At 45.6% G+C, this 19894-nt stretch overlaps 1 protein-coding gene across 1 annotated transcript in view; it reads right to left on the bottom strand.

Moving 5' to 3' along the window:
• Positions 1–19894, bottom strand: part of fam185a (family with sequence similarity 185 member A) — an 82098-nt gene that overhangs the window by 31186 nt on the left and 31018 nt on the right. The window contains exon 3 of the mRNA XM_038811554.1: positions 14947–15085. Within this exon, the coding sequence (XP_038667482.1) occupies positions 14947–15085 (139 nt within the window). The remainder of the gene's footprint in view (positions 1–14946; positions 15086–19894) is intronic.

The raw sequence follows: 19894 nt of genomic DNA, 5'->3' as shown, positions 1-19894 counted from the left end.
GTGAATTCCGTTGGTGCAGCAAATTCGATGGCCCTCTTGTTCTGGTTTTGCTAATCGTAACATGTTATTGTTCACGTGTGAGATGCACTTGTGCTCAGTAGATTGCAAAACCCTACAGTGGTCACCAGATCCCAGGAAGGAGCCGAGACAAAGAAATTCAGGGTTATAGTCACCTTGACTACTACAGGAATGCATGCTCAACTAGGCAGGTGATCTTTTTTCAGGTCAGAAATGCCAGAATCATGAACATCTGAGGCACTGGTGTTCAGTTGTGTCCAGAAAACTGCTCTTCTGCCTGTTTATTTGTGTTGAGGGTATTGCCTCCTGTGAGCTGATGTTCAGCCCCTCTCCATCGTGTAGTGACAGGTAGCTGGGGAAAAGGTAGTTGCTGCTGGGGGTGCAAAAGACAAAATGTGTGTGAATGCAACAAAGCTTAAAAAACCATGAAATAAAAGCTGCAGCAGTTCCAAGAGACACTTAGCAGGTTAGACAAAGACAAACATGGGGTTTATGTTTCGGGTCTGGTGGGATTATCAGGTGAGGAAGATGGAGGAGAGAATGTCTGTACTCTCTGGAGTTTAGAAGAAAGAGCTGTGATCTCATTGAAAATTTCAAAATTCTTAGCTCAACAGGGTAGATGCAGGAAGGTTGTTTGCCCTGATTGGGGTGGGAGTTGGTGTGGGGAGGAACCAGTGAACACTTGCATAATAAGAGGCAGGACCAAGACACGGAGGAATTTCTTCAGTCAGAGGGTGGTAAATTCTTGATCCTCGGTGGCTCATAGTATGCTCAAAGCACAGCTCGATAAATTTCTTGATATCAATGACACTAAAGGATACAGAGATAGTGTGGGAAGTTGGCATTAAGGCAGATCAACCATGAACTTGTTAAATGGCGAGCAGGCTTGAGGAGCCAAATGGCTAATTCCTAATTCTACATTCCTATGTTTCCTGTTTTTAATTAAAGATTAAGCATGAACAGATTAACACCATATGAATTTCTCCCACATCCTCATCTGAGGGCACAGCTGAAGATATTGAAACAAAGCATATGAAGAATAAGAGTGCAAATTTAATAATAATATTTTTATTGTCACAAGTAGGCTTACATTAACACTGCAATGAAGTTACGGTGAAAAGCCCATAGTCACCACATTCCAGCACCTGTTTGGGTACACAGGAGGGAGAATTCAGAATGTCCAAATTACCCAACAGCACGTCTTTCAGAACTTGTGGCACGCAGACACGGAGAACGTGCAGACTCTGCACAGTGACCGAAACTGGGAATCGAACCTGGGACCCTGGTGCTGTGAAGCTATAGTGTTAACCACTATGCTACCCTGCTGCCCATTTCAACATTGCAAATCTGCTACTAAATTACTCCATACACTATTTTTGTTTTTCACAATCACATTCGATATACTGCAATAACAATCCCTGCAAGAAATTAATTTGTTGGAGTCTCTCAATTTCATGAATGCACTTTCAAAATTTTGAAGTCATGCTACAATGCATTACCCAAGTAACTCTTAATGAAATGAAGATCGTTTATTGTCACGAGTAGGCTTCAATTAAGTTACGCAAGTCAAGGAGCTAGGTTTCAAAATAAGAACTCCAGAAAACCAGGCATCATTACACTGAGCAGCAGAATGGGAGGTTGCATCCAGCTGTGACAAATAGCAACCAATTCACACAATAAAAGAGGCAGATAGGAGAACTCAGAGTGACGACAAATGCTTAAAAAGGCTCGCCCAACTCAAGACACCTCACAATCCAGGGTCAACATGGATGCAATCTACTGAATTTCTTATGAAAGTGCTTGCTATAGCTGACAGCAGTGGAGAAGATCCACGGTGTGAAGGGATTTACGGTAGGTCTTGACAAGCTAGAAAACAAATTGCTATGTTATCAGTAAATCTTGCAAGCAAGATTCTAGCTTTTCAGAATAGTTGAATGGACAATGTTCATTTGCATTATCCTTTAAACCCAAAAAGACCTGTGCTTCTGCCAAAACCTCAGCAAAAACAGATTCTGGGCACGAGTGGGATGTTTATTATATTGATACACAATGTTAACGAACTTGATGTCAAATAAAAGTTTTGAATTCCAATTGAAAATGCTTTGGGGCTAAAATGTGCCGTATAAAACTTGCCGATATCTTGCAGAATATCACTAGTAATGAAACCCTCATCTCAAATGTGTCACTAGTTCAGTCTGAATGATTAACCAAAGAATTCCTAAGGTGCAGAATGAGGCCATTCGGCCTATCGAGTCGGCACTAACCCTCTGAAAGAGCATCCTAGCTAGGCTCACCTAACCCACACATCCTTGGACTGTGTGAGGAAACCAGAGCACTCGGGAGGAAACCCACGCAGACACGGGAGAAAGTGAAAACTCCACACACTCACAAGGTTGGACTTGACCATGGACCCCTGGTGCTGTGAGGCAGCAGTGCTAACCACTGTGCCACCCTCGCGAGTAAAGTGTAAGTTTGCTCTTTTCCAAATTATGTAGCTGGAGTTACAAAGTTAGTTTCCTGTAAGACAAGAACCAAAGTGGCCCTTTTAGCTGCTACAACAGCATTGAATTTTCTTCCTCTATCCAAACCCCAGGAGGCAGAATGTCTTTGATAGAACAGAAAATAATTAAGTTCAACAACTTCCAACAGTGAACTTGCAACTGCACTCCATCTCCACCCATCACCCAAAAATGCTGACTGACCTTTTATCTTAGTGTCTTTGAGGGATGCTAGCTGCACCAGGAATCTACATTTCTGCCTCATCTGCAAAGAGTGTTTAGGCCCTTGGATTCTGAGCAACATTATCCTCCATCGTGTCAATAATTCTGGCCTCGTGTTTGCCGGTTTAGTAACAAAATAGTACCAACGCTACTTCAGTCCATTTCTGGTTAGGTGCATTCCAAATTCCACCTTGGTTAGGGCTATTAGCACAGGTACCATGTGCTCACAAAACTCTACGAACTCTCGGAACCAGACCTGCAGTCTCAGCGCAGGATAATAGAAGCATGCCAGGTGACCACGAAGCTGACCGTCACCAGATCCTTCCAGGCTGTAAGAAATGCAGAGCCCGATTTACTATTATTGGGCGGCAAATGACGATGAGGAGGAGTTGGGCGTGTGTGTGTGTGTGTGTGTGTGTGTGGGGCGGGGGGGTGGGTGTGTGTCAAGAGACAGTTTGGGATTGATGCTGCAGGCTTTGGTGATGGCCTCATTTGCATTCTCCTGAGGGACATACTTGGGTAACCCGGTGGTGGCTGCCACATTGAAGGTATGGAGACAATTTCGGCAGCATGAGTCAAAGTTGGCGCCGATTTGGGCAAACCAGATGCTCAAACCAGGAAGATTAGATGCTGGGAGGTCAAGAGGGTGGAAGGAATGAGGGAATGGTTTTTGGAGGACGGTTTGCAAGCTTGGAGGAGTTGTCAGAGACGTTTAGGCTCTCGCAGTCAGAAACTCTTGACTTTGCGAGGAAGATTTTTCCGACATTTCTGGGAGTGCCGCCATAGATGGAGGTGGAGGAGTGGAATACTTGAAAATTGACCTAATGAATGTTGAAGGAGGATACTGTGTCACTGGAGTGGGTTACAATTAAGTGGGAGGAATTGGAAGAAAGGATGTGGTATCAAGCACTGCAAAGGGTGAATGCCACCTCTTTGTACACGAGACTTGGGCTTATACAGTTAAAGGTAATACACAGGGTGCACCGAATGAGGTCTTGGGTGAGTAGAGAAAGTGTGGGCATTGTGGGAGAGACCCAGCTAACCATGTACATATATTCTAATCATGTCCTGAGCTGCAGAGGCTTTGGGTCTCCTTCTTCAGCACCATGTTGACAACTCTAAAAACAGATTTGGAGATCAGGCCCCTAGGGGCTAGATTCGGGGTGTCAGACCTGCTGGAGCTGCAGACAGGAGTGGGGCAGATGTCTTAGCCTTCACCGCGCCAATTGCTCGCAGGCAGGTTCTGTTGGCTGGAGGTCAGCTTCTCTACCCAGTGCCTCAGTATGACTGGGGGATCTTATGGAGGTTTTACTCCTCAAGAAAATCAAGTTCATGTTGAGGGGTGCTATAAAATATGGCAGCCGGGACGTCCGGTTGTGGTTATGCGTAGCTAAGCCGCACATTTGGCAGCTCCCGCCAGGAACGGACTTTTGGGCTCTTTTAAGGGACCCCAGCGGTACTTGCTCGACGGTTCCAGATGTGGGAAGGTGTCTGCAGTGGATCCCCCAGTGGTCTATGGTCTGGACCAGGAGTGGGGCCAGCAAAATAGCGGTGGCAGCGCCTAAGAAAAAGCAGGGGAAGAAAATCAAGATGGCGGCCAGCTGAGGCCTCGAGGAATGGAGGCAGTGGGCGCAGGAGCAACAGGAGACTCTCCAGCGTTGTTTTTGGGAGCTAAAAGTGGAGCTGCTAGACTTGCTGAAGGCTAATATGGACAAGCTGCTGGCGACGCAGACAGCCAGGGGGTGGAGATCCGGGAGCTCCAACAACAAGCTTCCGGAAGAGAGGATGAGGCCGTGGCCCACGCAGTAAAGGTGGAGATGCATGAAACGCTCCATAAGAAGTGGCAGGAGCGGTTCGAGGAGATGGAGAACCGGTCGAGGCAGAAACATTTGCGGATCCTGGGCCTCACGGAGGGGCTGGAGGGGTCAGACCTGGGGGCCTATGTGGTCGTTTTGCTGAACTCGTTGATGGGAGCTGGGTCCTTCCAGGGGCCCCTGGAGCTGGAGGGGGCCCACAGAATACTGGCCAGGAGGCCCAAGCCGAATGAGCCACCACGGGCGGTGCTGGTGCGGTTCCACCGGTTCGTTGACCGAGAGTGCGTGCTTAGGTGGGCCAAGAAGGAGCGGAGTAGCAAATGGGAGAACACGGTAGTGCGGATCTACCAGGACTGGAGTGCGGAGGTGGCTAAGCGGAGGGCCGGGTACAACCGGACGAAGGTGGTGCTCCGCAGAAAGAGTGTGAAGTTTGGCATGTTACAGCCGGCGCGTCTGTGGGTCATCTACAAGGACCGGCACTTTTATTTTGAGTCCCCGGAGGAGGCGTGGGCCTTTGTGCAGGCCGAGAAGTTGGACTCTAACTGAGGGTCGGGGGTTTGTAAATAACTGTGTTAACTTTTGGTGGGAAGGGTCTCTGTTTCATGCTGTTTTATGCTGTTTTAAGCGGGTTGTGTGTTGTTTCTAGGGCGGGTGGGGCGCTGTCTTTTTTGTGTGGGTTCGGTGGATGGGTTCGAGTGGGGGGTAGACTTGGAGTGTGGGGAGCTGGTGGTGGGGGCCGACCCTCGAGGAGGCGGGGTCGGGCAGGGGGAAAGCGCGGGCTTTTCTTTGGTTTCCCGTGCTGAGGGTGGATGGGGGCGGGGTCAGAGCTGAGAAGCGCTGGCTTTTTTCCCCCCGAGCGGGAGGGGGAGGAGGAGGGTCTGCTGATGGGTATGGGGAGGAGAAGTAGCCCCACGTTGGGAGAGGTCAGAGGTGTGGCGGGAGCCGCCGGGGTCAGCAGAAGTTAGCTGGCTCACGGGGGGGGGGGGGGGGGGGGGGGGGGAGAAATGTGTACATGTGTTTATTGAATATGCCGGGTGCTTAACTATTTCTTCTTTTTGTAGTTGCTGGGTGGGGGGGGGGGGGGGGGGGGGGGGTTATTATGTTTTTTCTCTCTTTTTGTTGTTAATACTGTTTTCTTGTTGCTATTTTCTGTTTTTGATAATCTCAATAAAAATTGTTTTAAAAAAAATATGGCAGCTGTTTATTTTGTACTTTAACGAGGTGGTCACCGTCAGCTGTTAGGGAGGGGGGAGATGCAGACAATGTTGTTTCTTGGGTTTTGTTATGCACTTATCAAAAAAGGTGAAATTAAGGGGCAGCAGGGTAGCATGGTGGTTAGCATCAATGCTTCACAGCTCCAGGGTCCCAGGTTCGATTCCCGGCTGGGTCACTGTCTGTGTGGAGTCTGCACGTCCTCCCCCTGTGTGCGTGGGTTTCCTCCGGGTGCTCCGGTTTCCTCCCACAGTCCAAAGATGTGCGGGTTAGGTGGATTGGCCATGCTAAATTGCCCGTAGTGTCCTAAAAAGTAAGGTTAAGGGGGGGGGGGGGTTGTTGGGTTACGGGTATAGGGTGGATACGTGGGTTTGAGTGATCATGGCTCGGCACAACATCAAGGGCCGAAGGGCCTGTTCTGTGCTGTACGTTCTATGTTCTATGTTCTAAGGTGAAATAAAAATACTTTTTAGAAAAAGGAACCATCAGAGTCTACCTGGCCACAATCCTGAGACATGCAGCTACTCAGTAACACATTCAGTGGAGATGTATGCTACAATCATTATAATTAGTCAGCACTATGTCTGCCTGCATCACCTTGAACAGATTCACGTTAATTGCCCAAACTGCGCCCATTTTTGAGGGCAGTCCAATTTTGTACCCTTTATGTTTTAATCAGCAGAGAACAAAGAGCAGTGCTTCTCAATTAAAAACAAGTCGGCTGCTTTGATTTATAGCTTAAATAATTCAATCTGCAATTTCAGTCTCTCCTGATTTTGTACCCGCAGTGGTCAAACAGAATCTTCTCAAATTTGCCTACATTCTTGGGACCCATGGTCCCAGCCATATGGCAGCTAAAAACATCTGACACACTTATGAAATTCATGTTTAGTTAGCATTCCAAATAAGTTTGTATTTTCTTTTAGAAGATTACATATAGCTGCAGGGTTCTGTCTAAACATAGCCCGTCAGGCAATACAATGAGAATTCTATTTTATTTGAATATTGGATTAGAATAGAATCACTTTTACATGATTTTGTTTCCAGTAATGCACAGTTTCTCAATTTTTCAGCATGTGAGAGTGTGTTTTAAAGCAGATATTCAGGCTGGTTTTTCTCTGCATTATGCCACACGTCCAAAAATTTACAAGCAGAGACAGAAACTATGGAGATCCTGTGTGATTCATCTGTTACTTATGCACACTTCCAGAAGTGAATAAGATTTGCATCCAGAACAGATCTTTCAACATTCAAGTTCAAGTAGTTGTAAATGACGGGCAGCCAGAAGAACTACATGAGACAAAGTTAACAGATAAAAGCAACATTAACCAAGATCCCTCAACTTTACCTCGAGACTCCATGAAGTCTCATGGCATCAGATCAAACATGGGCAAGGGAAACTCCATTTGATTACCAGCTACACCCTCCCTCAGCTGACAAATTAGTATCTCTCCACTGAACATAAGTTGTAAAACCCACTGAGGGTAACAAAGGCACAGAATGAAGTCCCATGCCTAGAGTGTAACGTCTATCATCAAGAGACTCCATAGCGAAACAAATAACTGATGTCCATGACCCGAGGAATATTGAAGGACATATCTGCCAAAATAGGCCTGTGGCAAGTGGTAAAACCTTCTTGATCTTGTCCTCACCAACCTGCCAGATATATTAGAAACCACCACACAGTTCTTTAGGACACGTGTTCTTCAAACTTTTTTTCCGGAGACCCATTTTTACCAACCGGCCAACCTTCGGGACCCAACCCAGCCGACCTTCGCTACCCACGCCGGCCGACCTGCGCGACCCACCATTTTCTCTTACCTTATTTGCTGCTGACAAAAATTGAGAAAATGGTTTTGGGTCCCTTTGGCCCTCGTACACTATCCTCCAATGGAACCTGTTGGATGAAGGTGAAGCCTTCTGGTGTCGGAAAGTATGGGGCCTCCATCTGTCCAAAGTTCTGAATTTTTTTTCCTGTAAAATTTTAGCAAATAAACCCCCCCCCACCCCCAAACTTGCAAAAACAAATAAAAAATAAAATTAGTAAAATAAATGAAAAAAATGAATTAAACCTCCCCGAACTTGTAAAAAAATAAATAAAATGAATAAAATAAATGAAAAAAAAAATTAAATGAAAAAACTAAATGAGTAAATGACTAAAAATGACGACAGAACTTGTAACCTTTTAAAAAAAAATAGCAGCCGCACTGTGCATGCGCGCCGATCATCGTGCGTGCATGCACAAGGCGGCGATTTATTTTTGTAACATGTTCGCGGCCACTTGCAGCCGGCGTTATGAAAAGCCGGCTGCTGCATGGGGATTTGTGCGGTCGGGAGCGCCGCGGACAACAGCTCCGCGACCCCCCCGTGACCCACCCCCGACGTTGAAGAACACTGCTTTAGGAGGTCACATGTATTCACAAGGAGGATACGTGTTGCGCGGGAGGTGCAAGCATACTAAATAGGGTCGATTCAGATCAGATCTAGCAGGTCAAAACTGAGCATCTATGGGGTGATGTGGGCCATCAACAAAATTGTTCTACAACCATCAAGCAAAAGAACCAATCCTTGTTCAAGTGTAGGAGGAGTATGCCAATGGCAGCACCAGGTTTGCCTAATAAATGAGGTACCATGCATATCTAAAAATGGTGCAGCTACAATAAACAGTGGCGGTAGCATGCAACAGACAGAGCCAAGTGATCCCATAACCAATGGATCAGTACAAACTTCTTATGTCCTGCCACATCCAGTTGTTCAGTGATTAACAGAAAGAGGCGTCTTCACCAATAATGACAGCCTGAATGATGGCAAAGCCCAGCACATCATTGTAAAAGATGAAGAGTATACAAACCTCTAGCCAGAAGTGCCAAGCGGATGGCACCCAACATAGATGCCAGTCTTCTACGAATTTAATTCACTCAATGTGATAAAGAAATGCTGAGCTACTGGGTAAAGCAAGGTGACCAGCCTTCCTAACATCCTAGCTGCAGTGAAGGTTTGTGCTCCACAACTAGTCATACCCCGGCCAAATTTATTCAGTACATCTACAACTCTGACATCTTTCCGGCAGTGTGGCGGCGGCGGTGGAGATTACCCAATTATGTGGCACAGTGGTTGGCACTGCTACCCCACAGCACCAGGGACCCGTGTTCAATTCCAGCCTTGGGTGACTTGTGGAGCTTGTACTTTCTCTTTGTCCCTGTGTGGGTTTCCTCCAGGTGCTCCGGTTTCCTCCCACAGTTCAAATATATATGTGTAGGTTAGGTGGATTGCCACGCTAGATTTTTACGGAGATGGAGCAGAATGGACCTGGGTAGAATGTCGAAGGGTCGGTGCAGAACCGATGGGTCGAAGTCCTACATACAAAAAGCAGATCAAATCCAATCGGGGGAAATCTCTCCAATGGTCGATCATACGTAACACAAACGAAGATGGTTTGTTAGAAGTCAATTGCCTCAGCCCCAGGGCACTACTCGGGTGGTGTCTTCAGTCCCAACCATCATCAACTGCTTCATCAGTGACCTTTCCTCCTTCATAAGGTAAAAACGAGGATGATTGTATTGTGTTCAGTATCATTCACGATTCCTCAGATTATGAAAAAGTAAGCTAAAAAGCACGATCCCTGGGGTTGTAATCGTAGGATTAGTCCCTGTGCCATGCAGCTAAATACATGGCAAAACTGATGGGTAGGAGCGTGGGATTCAGATTTCTGGACCATTGGAATCTCTTGCGGGGAAGGTTGTACAAGAAGGATGAGTTGCATCTAAACCGGAGGGGCACCAATATCCTGACTGGGAGGCATGCTGGAGTCACTTGGGAGAATTTGAACTAGTTTGGCAGGGGGGGGCAGGAACCAGATCGTTAGCTTAGAAGATGTAATAACTGAAGGGGAAATAGAGAACAAAAATAAGAGAACAACAACATCACCCTGTCTGCTCAAAAAGTAGTGGTCTGAAGTGTATTTGTTTCAACACCAGAAGTATAGCAGATAAGGCAGATGAACTTAAGAGCACTGATTAGTACTTGGTACTATGATGTGGCTATCACAGAAACGTGGTTAAAGGAAAGACAGGATTTGCAGCTGAATGTTGGAGGACACGAGAGACAGAGGGGGATGTAAAAAAGGGGTGGGGGAGTACTGTAGGAGGACACCTCGGTGGGTTCATACAATGAGGCAATCTGGCTAGAGCTCAGGAAAAAGGGGCAATCACAATGTTGGGTGTTTATTACAGGCACTCCAACTGCCAGCGAGAGACAGAGGAGCAGATAGGTTGAGGGATTTTGGATAGGTGCAAAAGTAAAAGGGTTGTTGTGGTACGGGATTTTAAATTTCCCCTATATTGACTGGGACTCACTTAGTGCTAGGGCGTGGAGTGTCATTAAGAAATGAAGCTGATCATATTACTGAGGTGATGTCACGGGGGGGAACTGAGCTCACTTCTGCTTTATGGGAGTTTTAGTTTCAGTTTGAGAGAGCAGCTGGGAGTGTGTGTGTTATGCTGAGAGCTGCAGGAAGAAACCCGAGCTGGTCTGTTGATGTCTGCAAATCCAAAGACTATAAATATATTCAATGTAACCTCATGTCTGTTTTTGAAGATTTGTTAAGTCTTTCGGATGTGTAAAGGAACAGTTTGCAGGATTGGGTAGTGTTGTATTATTTTCGGGGTTATCTTTGAAGTAAGGGGTGTTAAGAGATCCAATGTTTATTTAAAAGGTTAATTTGAGTTCATGGAATAAACATGGTTGTGTTTTAAAAACCATGTGTCAATAATTGAAATCTACACCTGGGGAACAAGCCGTGTGCTTCAAAAGCAACAATCCATTAAAGGTGGGGGTTGGTTGAACTTCATGATACATTTTGGGGTTCTGAAAACACCTCTCCCTTAACAGATGGGGCAGTTTGTAAGGTGCATCCAGGAAGGCTTCTTGATGCAATATGTAGATAGTCCAATGAGGGAAGGGGCAGTACTGGACATGGTATTGGGGGAAGGAGCCTGGACAGGTGGTTGAGGTTGCAGTAGGGGATATTTTGGGAGTAGTGATCACAATTCCGTATGTTTTAGGGTACTTTTGGATAGGGATGAGGGCAAGGTGCTAAACTGGGGAAAGGCAAATTATGATAACATTAGACAGGAATTGAAGAATTTGGATTGGGTGCGGCTGTTGGAGGGTAAATCAACATCAGACATGTGGGAGTCTTTCAAGTGAGTTGATTTAGGATTCAAGAAAGTCACGTTCTTGAGAACACAAAGGATAACTATGAAAAGTTTAGGACGCCTTGAATAAAGAGGGATATTGTGAACCTCGTCAAAAAGAAAAAGGAGGCTTTTGTACAGTCTAGAAGGGACGGAACAGTCAAAACCGTTGAGTATGAAGAAAGTAGGAAGGTACTTAAGTGGGAAATTAGGAGGGGTCATGAAAAGTCCTTGGCAAGTAGGATTACGGTGAATCCCAAAGCTTTTTATTCATATGTAAAAAGCAAGAGGATGGCCAGGGAAAGGATTGGTCTACTTAAGGACAGTGGGAGGAATCTATGTGTTGAGCGAGAGGAAATGAGTGAGATACTAAACAAGTACATTGCATTAGTGTTCACCAAAGAAGAGGACTTTGTGGAAAATGGTTCTTGGGTAGGGTGTGTGGATAGTCTGGGTCAATATTGACAACAAAAAGGAGATGGTATTGAGTGTTTTAAAAGACATTAAGGTTGATAAGTGTCCTGGGCTGGATGGGATTTACCCCAGAATACAAGGGAAGCAAGGGAGGAAATTGCTCGGGCCCTTGACTGACATCTTTGTATCCTCATTGGCTACAAGTGAGATCCCAGAGAACTGGAGAATAGCTAATGTTAACCGCTGTTTAAGAAAGGTAGCAGGGATAATCCAGGAAACTATAGGCTGGTGAGCCGCATGTCAGTCGAAGGAAAATTACTGGAGAGAATTCTCAGGGACAGGATTTATATCCATTAGGAATCAAATGGACCTATTAGCGATAAACAGCAGGTTTTGTGAAGGGGAGGTCGTGCCTCACTAAACTTGATCGTGTTTTTTGAGGAGGTGACAAAGATGATTGATATGGGGAGGGTGGTGGATGTTGTTTACATGGACTTCAGTAAAGCCTTTGACATGGTGCCACATTGCAGACTGGTACAAAAGATGAAATCACACGGGATCAGAGGGAGGTGGCACGAAAGATGGACACAGAACTGGCTCAGTCACAGAAGGCAGAGGGTAGCAGTAGGAGGGTGTTTTCTGAATGGAAGGTTGTGATTAGTGGTGTTCCACAGGGGTCAGGCAGATAGTGTTGAGGATTGTCCAGGGATACAGCAGGACATATAGGCTGGAGACTTGAGCAGAGAAATGGCAAATGGAGTTCAATCCAGACAAATGTAAGGTGATGCATTTTGGTAGGTCTAACAGAGGGGGAATATGCAGTAAACGGCAAAACTCTTAGGAATATAGAAAGTCAGAAAGATCTGGGCATACAGGTCCACAGATCTTTGAAAGTGGCAACACAAGTGGACAAGGTAATCAAGAAAGCATATAGAATGCTTGCCTTCATTGGACGGGGCAACGAGTATGAAAACTGGCAAGTTATGCTACAGTTGTATAGAACTTTGATATGGCCACACTTTGGAATATTGCGCACAATTCTGGTCGCCACACTACCAGAAGGATATGGAGGCTTTGGAGAGGGTGCAGAGAAGGTTAACCAGGATGCTGCCTGGTCTGGAGGGTGTTAGCTATGCAGAGACACCGAACAGACTCGGACTGTTTTCATTAGAACGACGGAGGTTGAGGGGTGACCTGATAGAGGTCTACAAGATTATGAGAGGCATGGATAGTGTGGATGGGCAGGCACTCTTTTCCAGAGTGGGGGGTCAGTCATTAGGGGGCAAAGTTTAGAGGAGATGCGTGTGGTAGTTTTTTTTGTTTGTTTTTACATAGAGGGAGGGAAAAAGTTATTCAAAGGTGGCAGATCACAGCCACCATCTCAATGGCAATTAGTGATGGACAATAAATTCTCATCTTGTCAGTAATGCCACTATCCCACATATGAATAATGGAAAACTTAGCTGTTGTAAGATTAATTCACCAAATGGGTACAGTGAAAGCCCAGGTGTGAGATTCATAGACTCATAGAATTTACAGTGCAGAAGGCGGCCATTCGGCCTATCGAGTCTGCACCGGCTCTTGGACAGAGCACCCTACCCAAGCCCACACCGCCACCCTATCCCCATAACCCAGTAACCCCACCTAACACTAAGGGTAATTTTGGACACCAAGGGTAATTTAGCATGGCCAATCCACCTAACCTGCACATCTTTGGACTGTGGGAGAAAATCGGAGGAAACCCACGCACACATGGGGAGAACGTACAGACTCCGCACAGAGAGTGACCAAAGCCAGGAATCGAACCTGGAGCTGTGAAGCAATTGTGCTAACCACTATGCTACCATGCTGTCCCTGATTCCTCAGTTAGTTTCTTCTGCTGCCTTTGTAGAAATATAAAGATGAAATTGTTCAGAGCAGATCTTTTTAATCTATTGACAAATATCATTTAAGAAACTGACACCCAGGTGCCAACAAATGGAAATTTATGCCGCAATTTTATTCTGAATAAAGATGGCGTGAAAAGCGAAAAAAATTACTTGATTACAGTGATCTTTCTTTTCAAAATTGCCTGCGTTTTCTTATTCTGGGGTGCAAATTGGAGAAGTGTCTGTTTCTCAAATGGGGCCGGAGGATGCAAAGTTACCGATCTCTCTCTGCTTGCAAACATCTATCTCCTGTTATGTGCCTGCTGCTACAGAAGCATAAGCATACATTGATATAGGACATTGGCGACATGGCTGCCCCAACTTGTGATGGTGCTCTCCATAGGCATTTTTTTGCATGTAAATATTATTCAAATGCAAGAAGTTCTTGCTGGTTGTCTGAGGCAGCCAAATATTTACAGCAATGCTGTGCAAAGGTGGTGTAAATTGCAAAGGCTCCACAAATGGGGGTGCAGACAGAATGAAGAGGAGATTAGGTTGTGAGCTAATCATTAGATATTATCTGGCTCCTCCTGGTGACGTTAATGATCGATTCCCCACTCCTCCAATCATTGCAGTCACATCCTCTGAAAAGTCGAACTTTATCACGCTCTTCACTTCATTGCCGAAAAGATCCTGCGGCTATACTGGAGAAAGATTAGGACAAGCCTTAACTGCACTTCCTGCAGCAAGCTTTAAATAAACTATTAAAGCAGAGGTTTTCTTTCTCCCCAAAGCACTGGCTGATATCTCAGGCAATCTGGCAAATAGCCTGTACATCATTAAACTGTTCCAGACCTTCAGGAAAAAATAATTTCTTGGATATTTTCCAGCAAATTGGCCAAATAGCAACAATGATCAAACCTTGGCTGTTGTGCAGTTTTTCCTAACTGTGGCTTCTAATGATACTAAAAACAGCTGCCGACACATTTAGTTTGATAGAACTTTTACATTTATGACTATGAATCTGGTATCCCTGTTGCATAACTAAATTCATACACCAGGCTGCAGCTAATTAGGAATTGTTTATCATTTCAAAACTGTATTCGAACCACTGTTCCACAGCTGCAATGCATATGTTTTTCTTCAAAGACACTAACAGTAAACTCAGATAGCAGGCCGCAAAGAAAATCCCCATTCCAGCCCCTTCTTGGAAACTGCAGTTCCCAACTTTTAATTGTGAAAGACCCACATAATTCGCTGATCACAGAATCATAGAATTTACAGTGCAGAAGGACGCTATTCAGCCCATCGAGGCTGCACCGGCTCTTGGAAAGAGCACCCTACTTAAGCCCATGCCTCCACCCTGTCCCTGTAACCCCATCTCATCTTTTTGAACACCAAGGGGCAATTTATCATGGCCAATCCACCTAACCTGCACATCTTTGGACTGTGGGAGGAAACCGGAGCAAACCCACCCAGACATGGGGAGAACGTGCAGACTCCGCACAGACAGTGGCCCAAGCCGGGAATCGAACCGGGGACCCTGGAGCTGTGAAGCAACTGTGCTAGCCACTATGGTACCGTACTGCCCTGTCTTTCCATCTGTGAAATAGAATACAAAAAAATCTTCTTTATATTCAACCTTAGCCATTTTGGCCCAGGCTATTGGTGACACAAATTAGAGCTTAATATGTAAAATTCTTACCATGAATGTTTCCAAGTTCAATATTGCCATTAGAAGAGGACAGATGTGAAGATTCAGCATAAATGTACTTTGTTTTTAGTGCACCATCAGTGGTGGAAATATTCATGCTTGTTCCCTGAAGTTTGTCAATTTCCACAATCTGGAGAAAATGTAAACGGATTTGATAGGATACGGTGCAATGCTTTTCACCACCATTCCTCCCCCAGTTAAGCAAGATCTTTATTTGGGTGCTCATTCCGTTAAAGCCATGAACACTTGTGCAGCAGAGGGTTAGGGATACAATAGACTTGCGCATTACGGTGTTGTTTCATGTAGTACCAAAATGCAAACTAAAGCCTCTTATTCTGCAATGGAGTTCACTTTATTTTGTTAACATTTTATTGAATCAATTATAAGAGTAATATGCATGTAGAAAAATATATTACATAAACAAAAAAAAACCCGAGTCAAAAGTAAGAAAGCAATTAACAAGTGCAGTAGAACAAGGAACGCCTATTATTAAACTAACCCCCACTAACTCAACCGCCCCACCCCACGAATGTGTCCAGATCCCTTAAAGAAAGAAATAAATGGCCACCGTCTCTGGGAGAATCTCCCCACCAAGCTTCTGATAGAATACTTGACCTTCCAGATGCAAGACCAATATTGTATCTTCAACCCAAGGTGCAAGACCAATATCGTATCTTCCACCCAAGCAGATGCCTTGGGCGGAGAGGGGATCTCCAGTTGAGTAATATTCACCGCCTGGCTATTAAGCAAGCGAAGGCAAGACAGTCCAGAGTAGAAAGACGGAGTCTGAAATCCCCAATATTGCACTAGTGGGCAAGGTTCTAGGGTTATCTACAAAATCTTGGCTATGGTGTCTAAAAATTAAACCCAGAATCCACCAAGCTTAGCCCAAGACAAGAATGCATGCATGTGGTTAGCCAGTCTAAGTTGACAGTGGTCACACGTCTCGAAAGATTCCACTCAGATATCCTTGCCTTTGTCCAAATTATTCTATGTAGCACTTTGAACTGAAACAAATTCAGTCTGGCACAGGATGAAGTGGAATTCATCCTGTAGAGGGCTTCTCTCCAAATCTCCTCAGAAGAGCCCAGCTCCTCCACCCATTTCTCATATACTCTATCCAGAGTTCACATTTTTGATCAGGTTACTGGAAGGCACTGCCAAAAGTGAATCACCAGCAAGGATTGGGTGGGGAGGGAAATGATGAGATGGTGTGGTTCAACTGTTACCTCTCTCGCCTCTGGAGACACAAAGCTGCGAGTCTAAATCCCACCCCAGAGATTACAGCACAAATGAAACCGGAGCACCCGGAGGCAACACGCACTGAGGCCACCTCCACCCCACACAGGTTAAGGCGGCGGAGGGCAAAATGCCTGTTCTGCCCACCCAGTGGTCAACGGAGCACGGTGGAACTTCTGAATGCTAATTTTAGCCAGCAGCGAAAGGAGGCCCTGGCCAAAATGCTGGAGTGGGTTAAAGCAGGTATTGAGAGAGTGGAGCAGAGGCTGGAGTCCCAGGGCTGGGCAATCTAGAAGGTGGGGGAGAATGAGGAACAGCTGCCCTCATTGTTGGTGAAATGGGAGACCCAGAAGAGGCTGAAGGAGAAGGTGGAGGATCTGGAGAACCACTCCAGAAAGCAAAATTTGAGGATCGTGGGGATGTCTAAAGGCTAAGGCTGGCACGTATGTGGCCAAATTGTTGGAGTAGTTGATGGGGGTGGGGGGCCTTTGACCAGCCCCTGGAGGGTGACCGAGTGCACAGGCCGCTGATGCGGAGACCGCAAGGGGGCGAGTTGCTAAAAGCGATGGTGGTGCGGTTACACCGCTTCCTGGATAGAGAAGATTCATCAGTGGGCAAGGCAGACGAGGAAGTGCACCTTGATAGGGAACTGGCTGCAGATGTATCAAGACCTGGGTGCAGTACTGGCAAAGAGGAGAGGCAGGTTTAATCGGGTCAAGGCTGCCCTCGTCAGGAAAGGGGTGCTGTACCCAGACCACCGCTGGGTGGCTTTTCAGAAGAGTGAATATTATTTTGGCAGGTCAGTTGGAGTTTGAGAGACTGGCAGGAGGACATTGAACTTTGAAGGAGTTTTTGGAGGAAGTTTTCGGTAAACTTTCCCCCTTGAAACATTCCTTTGGTTTTGAATCAGTGTGTTTGGAGGCAGGTCCCTCCACGGGGGGGGGGGGGGGGGGGGGGATCAAAGGTGAGTACACCTTTTATGTTTTTTTTGTGGGTGTGGGGACAGGGGGTGAACCACCATGCTAGTTGGGCGGGCTAGTTCACGGGAGAGGGGCTGTCAGGAGATAGGAGTTGGGTCATTGTTTTGCTTGTATGTGGGAGGGGGGGGGGGGGGGGGGGGTGGGGGGGGGGGGGGGGGGGTGGGGGGGGGGGGGAGAAAAGAAAGAGGGTTGCTGACAAGGGTGGGTTTGCTGTGGCGCAGCTGGAAAGGAATGATGACGGTGGACATCCGAGGGTGGCCGGGAGGGTAGCATGACATGGGCAGGGGCTGGCCCAAAAAGGGGAGGGGGCGCGGGGAGAGAAGAGTTGAGCAGCTCCCCCCCCAGGCTGGTCATGTGAAATGAGAGAGAGCTCAATGGGCAGGCCAAATGGTCCCATGTGTCGTACACCTGAGGAGTCTGAAGACGGACGAGCCTTTTTGCAAGAGATGCACTTAAAGATAGGGGATCAGACAAGGTTGAGGAAAGGATGGGTAGGGCAGGTGTTACAGTCAGGGCTGGACATGAAGATGACAAAGGTAGCCGTGTTGGTGAATAATGGTTGGCGTTTGAGATGGCATTTCTTTTTTTTAAATAAATAAATAATTTAGAGCACCCATTATTTTTTCAAATCAAGGGACAATTTTAGTGCGGTCAATCCACCTAAACTGCCATCTTTTGAGTTGTGGGGGTGAAACCACACAGACACAGGGAGAATGTCAAACTCCACACGGATGAGGTGGCATTTATAATGTTGTAATTTTGCTTCTGCTTGCTTTTCATGAAAATTCCTGAATTAAAACATTTTTAAAAAATTAAATGCTGGCCAGCCAGCGATGCCCACACATCCCAGAACGAAGAAAAAAAAACTTCCAAACCCAAAACTGCTACAACTTGGGACAAGACAGCAGGTACCAAGGAACATCACTGCCTGGAGGGTCCCTTCAAGTTACTCCCCATCCTGACTTGGAAATATAATCGCCATTCCTTCAATGTTAAGGGTCAAAATTCTACAACTCCATCCCGAACAACACTGTACCGACATCTCGGTGACTGCAGTGGTTAAAGGCAGCAGCTCACCACCACCTTCTCAGCGCAACTAGGGTTCGGCAATAAATGCTGGCATGCCCACATTCCGCAAATGAATAAAATTCTCTATCCATACTAGTATATTCTCTCCACTCCATGTTCACTTATCTTGTCTGTTAAACTTTTCTGTGGCACCTTGCCGAAAGCCTGTTGGAAATCAAGTATACTACTACTGGTTTCCCTATATCTACCTTACTACTACTCACATCCTCAAAAAACAATAATTGTTAAACGAATTTCCTTTTGTGAAAACCATGTTAATTTGTTCTAAACATATTGTGCTTTTCTAAGTGCACTGTTAACTCTTGCCCAATAATAGATTCCAACATTTTTCCGACAACTTGTGTTAGGCTAACTGGCCTGTAGTGAATTCTCCTTTCTTGAATAACAGTAATATTTGCCAACCTCCATTCTGATGGGACGGTTCCTGAATCCAATGAATTCTGCAAAATCACAGCCAGCACATCCCACTGAATAGCCATCTTTTACCCCTACTCTCTGCCTTACAGCCAGTCAGCTTTATCCCCCGACTCTGCATGCTCTGATCTTACTCAGTAGTCTATTATTTGGCGGCACCTTATCCAAGGCCATAGAGATCTAGATACATTATATTATTCAATTACCGTATACTCTTTTGCTAACCTTCAAAGAATTGAGATTAATTAAAGCGTTCCTTTGAAATCCATGCTGAAAGTTAATTATTGTAGGTTTCTTTTGAGATTATTTCCTGTGTCTCCATATGTAGTTCCATTATTTTTCCTGACCAATGTTAAGTTGATGGTCTATCCCTGGACATGTTCTATCACCCTTACTTTTAAAAAAATATATGGAGTCCTCCAATCCTCTTATGTTTCCAGGTGACAAACCAGATCATGGGCCTCTCACCACCCCTTAAACCCAGAGTCAGCCATTCCACCGTAAGGATCAAGTGCCTTCCCATAGGATCCAGCCCAAGGTGGCCACCAAACCAACACAAATAATAACAAAGACAATCCCATGGTCAACATCAGAAACCGACTCTCCCCTGAACCAGACCCCACCTACATCCATATTGATCACATTCCAGAGACATCACCCCCTCTGAACCAACCCCATTTCTCAACCAAACAAAAGTACTTGAACCACAAAGCAGGTCCAACAGGCCGTCGCCCCTCCCCCTCACTCCTGTTCGCTAGCTAAACTGTATTGCTCGCAAGATAGCCCCTAGGCTGGAAAGAAACAAGAAAATGCCCCTACCGATCTGGGCTACCAAAAACACAAAAGTTCAGCACCCTTCTGAAAGTACGTTCCCACCAGGAGCCAAATTTCCAAAGAGAAATATTGCCTTAAACATATCCCCAACCGTAAACTTTAATGGATTACAGATTTTTATTGATTCACTGATTTATTTATTTGGTATCTTTAAGAATTGATGCAGTATAATTCTTAATTCAGTACAGACAGAAAGGAATAAAGGCCAACGTCATTGTTGCAGATAAAAATGAAATTGCTGTACAAAGCTAACATTGTTTCAAAAAAAGTTGTATAAAAGACCTCTTAATGAATAGACCATTGTTCCACAATACATTTAGTAACGAGAAGTATTGCAGCCTGAGAAATAGAAACATTTAGTGAAAAAACGTATAAGAATCTTG

The sequence above is a fragment of the Scyliorhinus canicula genome, chromosome 11 (genome assembly GCF_902713615.1).
Source record: "Scyliorhinus canicula chromosome 11, sScyCan1.1, whole genome shotgun sequence".
In the NCBI taxonomy this organism is placed as follows: Eukaryota; Metazoa; Chordata; class Chondrichthyes; order Carcharhiniformes; family Scyliorhinidae; genus Scyliorhinus; species Scyliorhinus canicula.
This window is presented reverse-complemented; position numbering and strand designations above follow the sequence as displayed.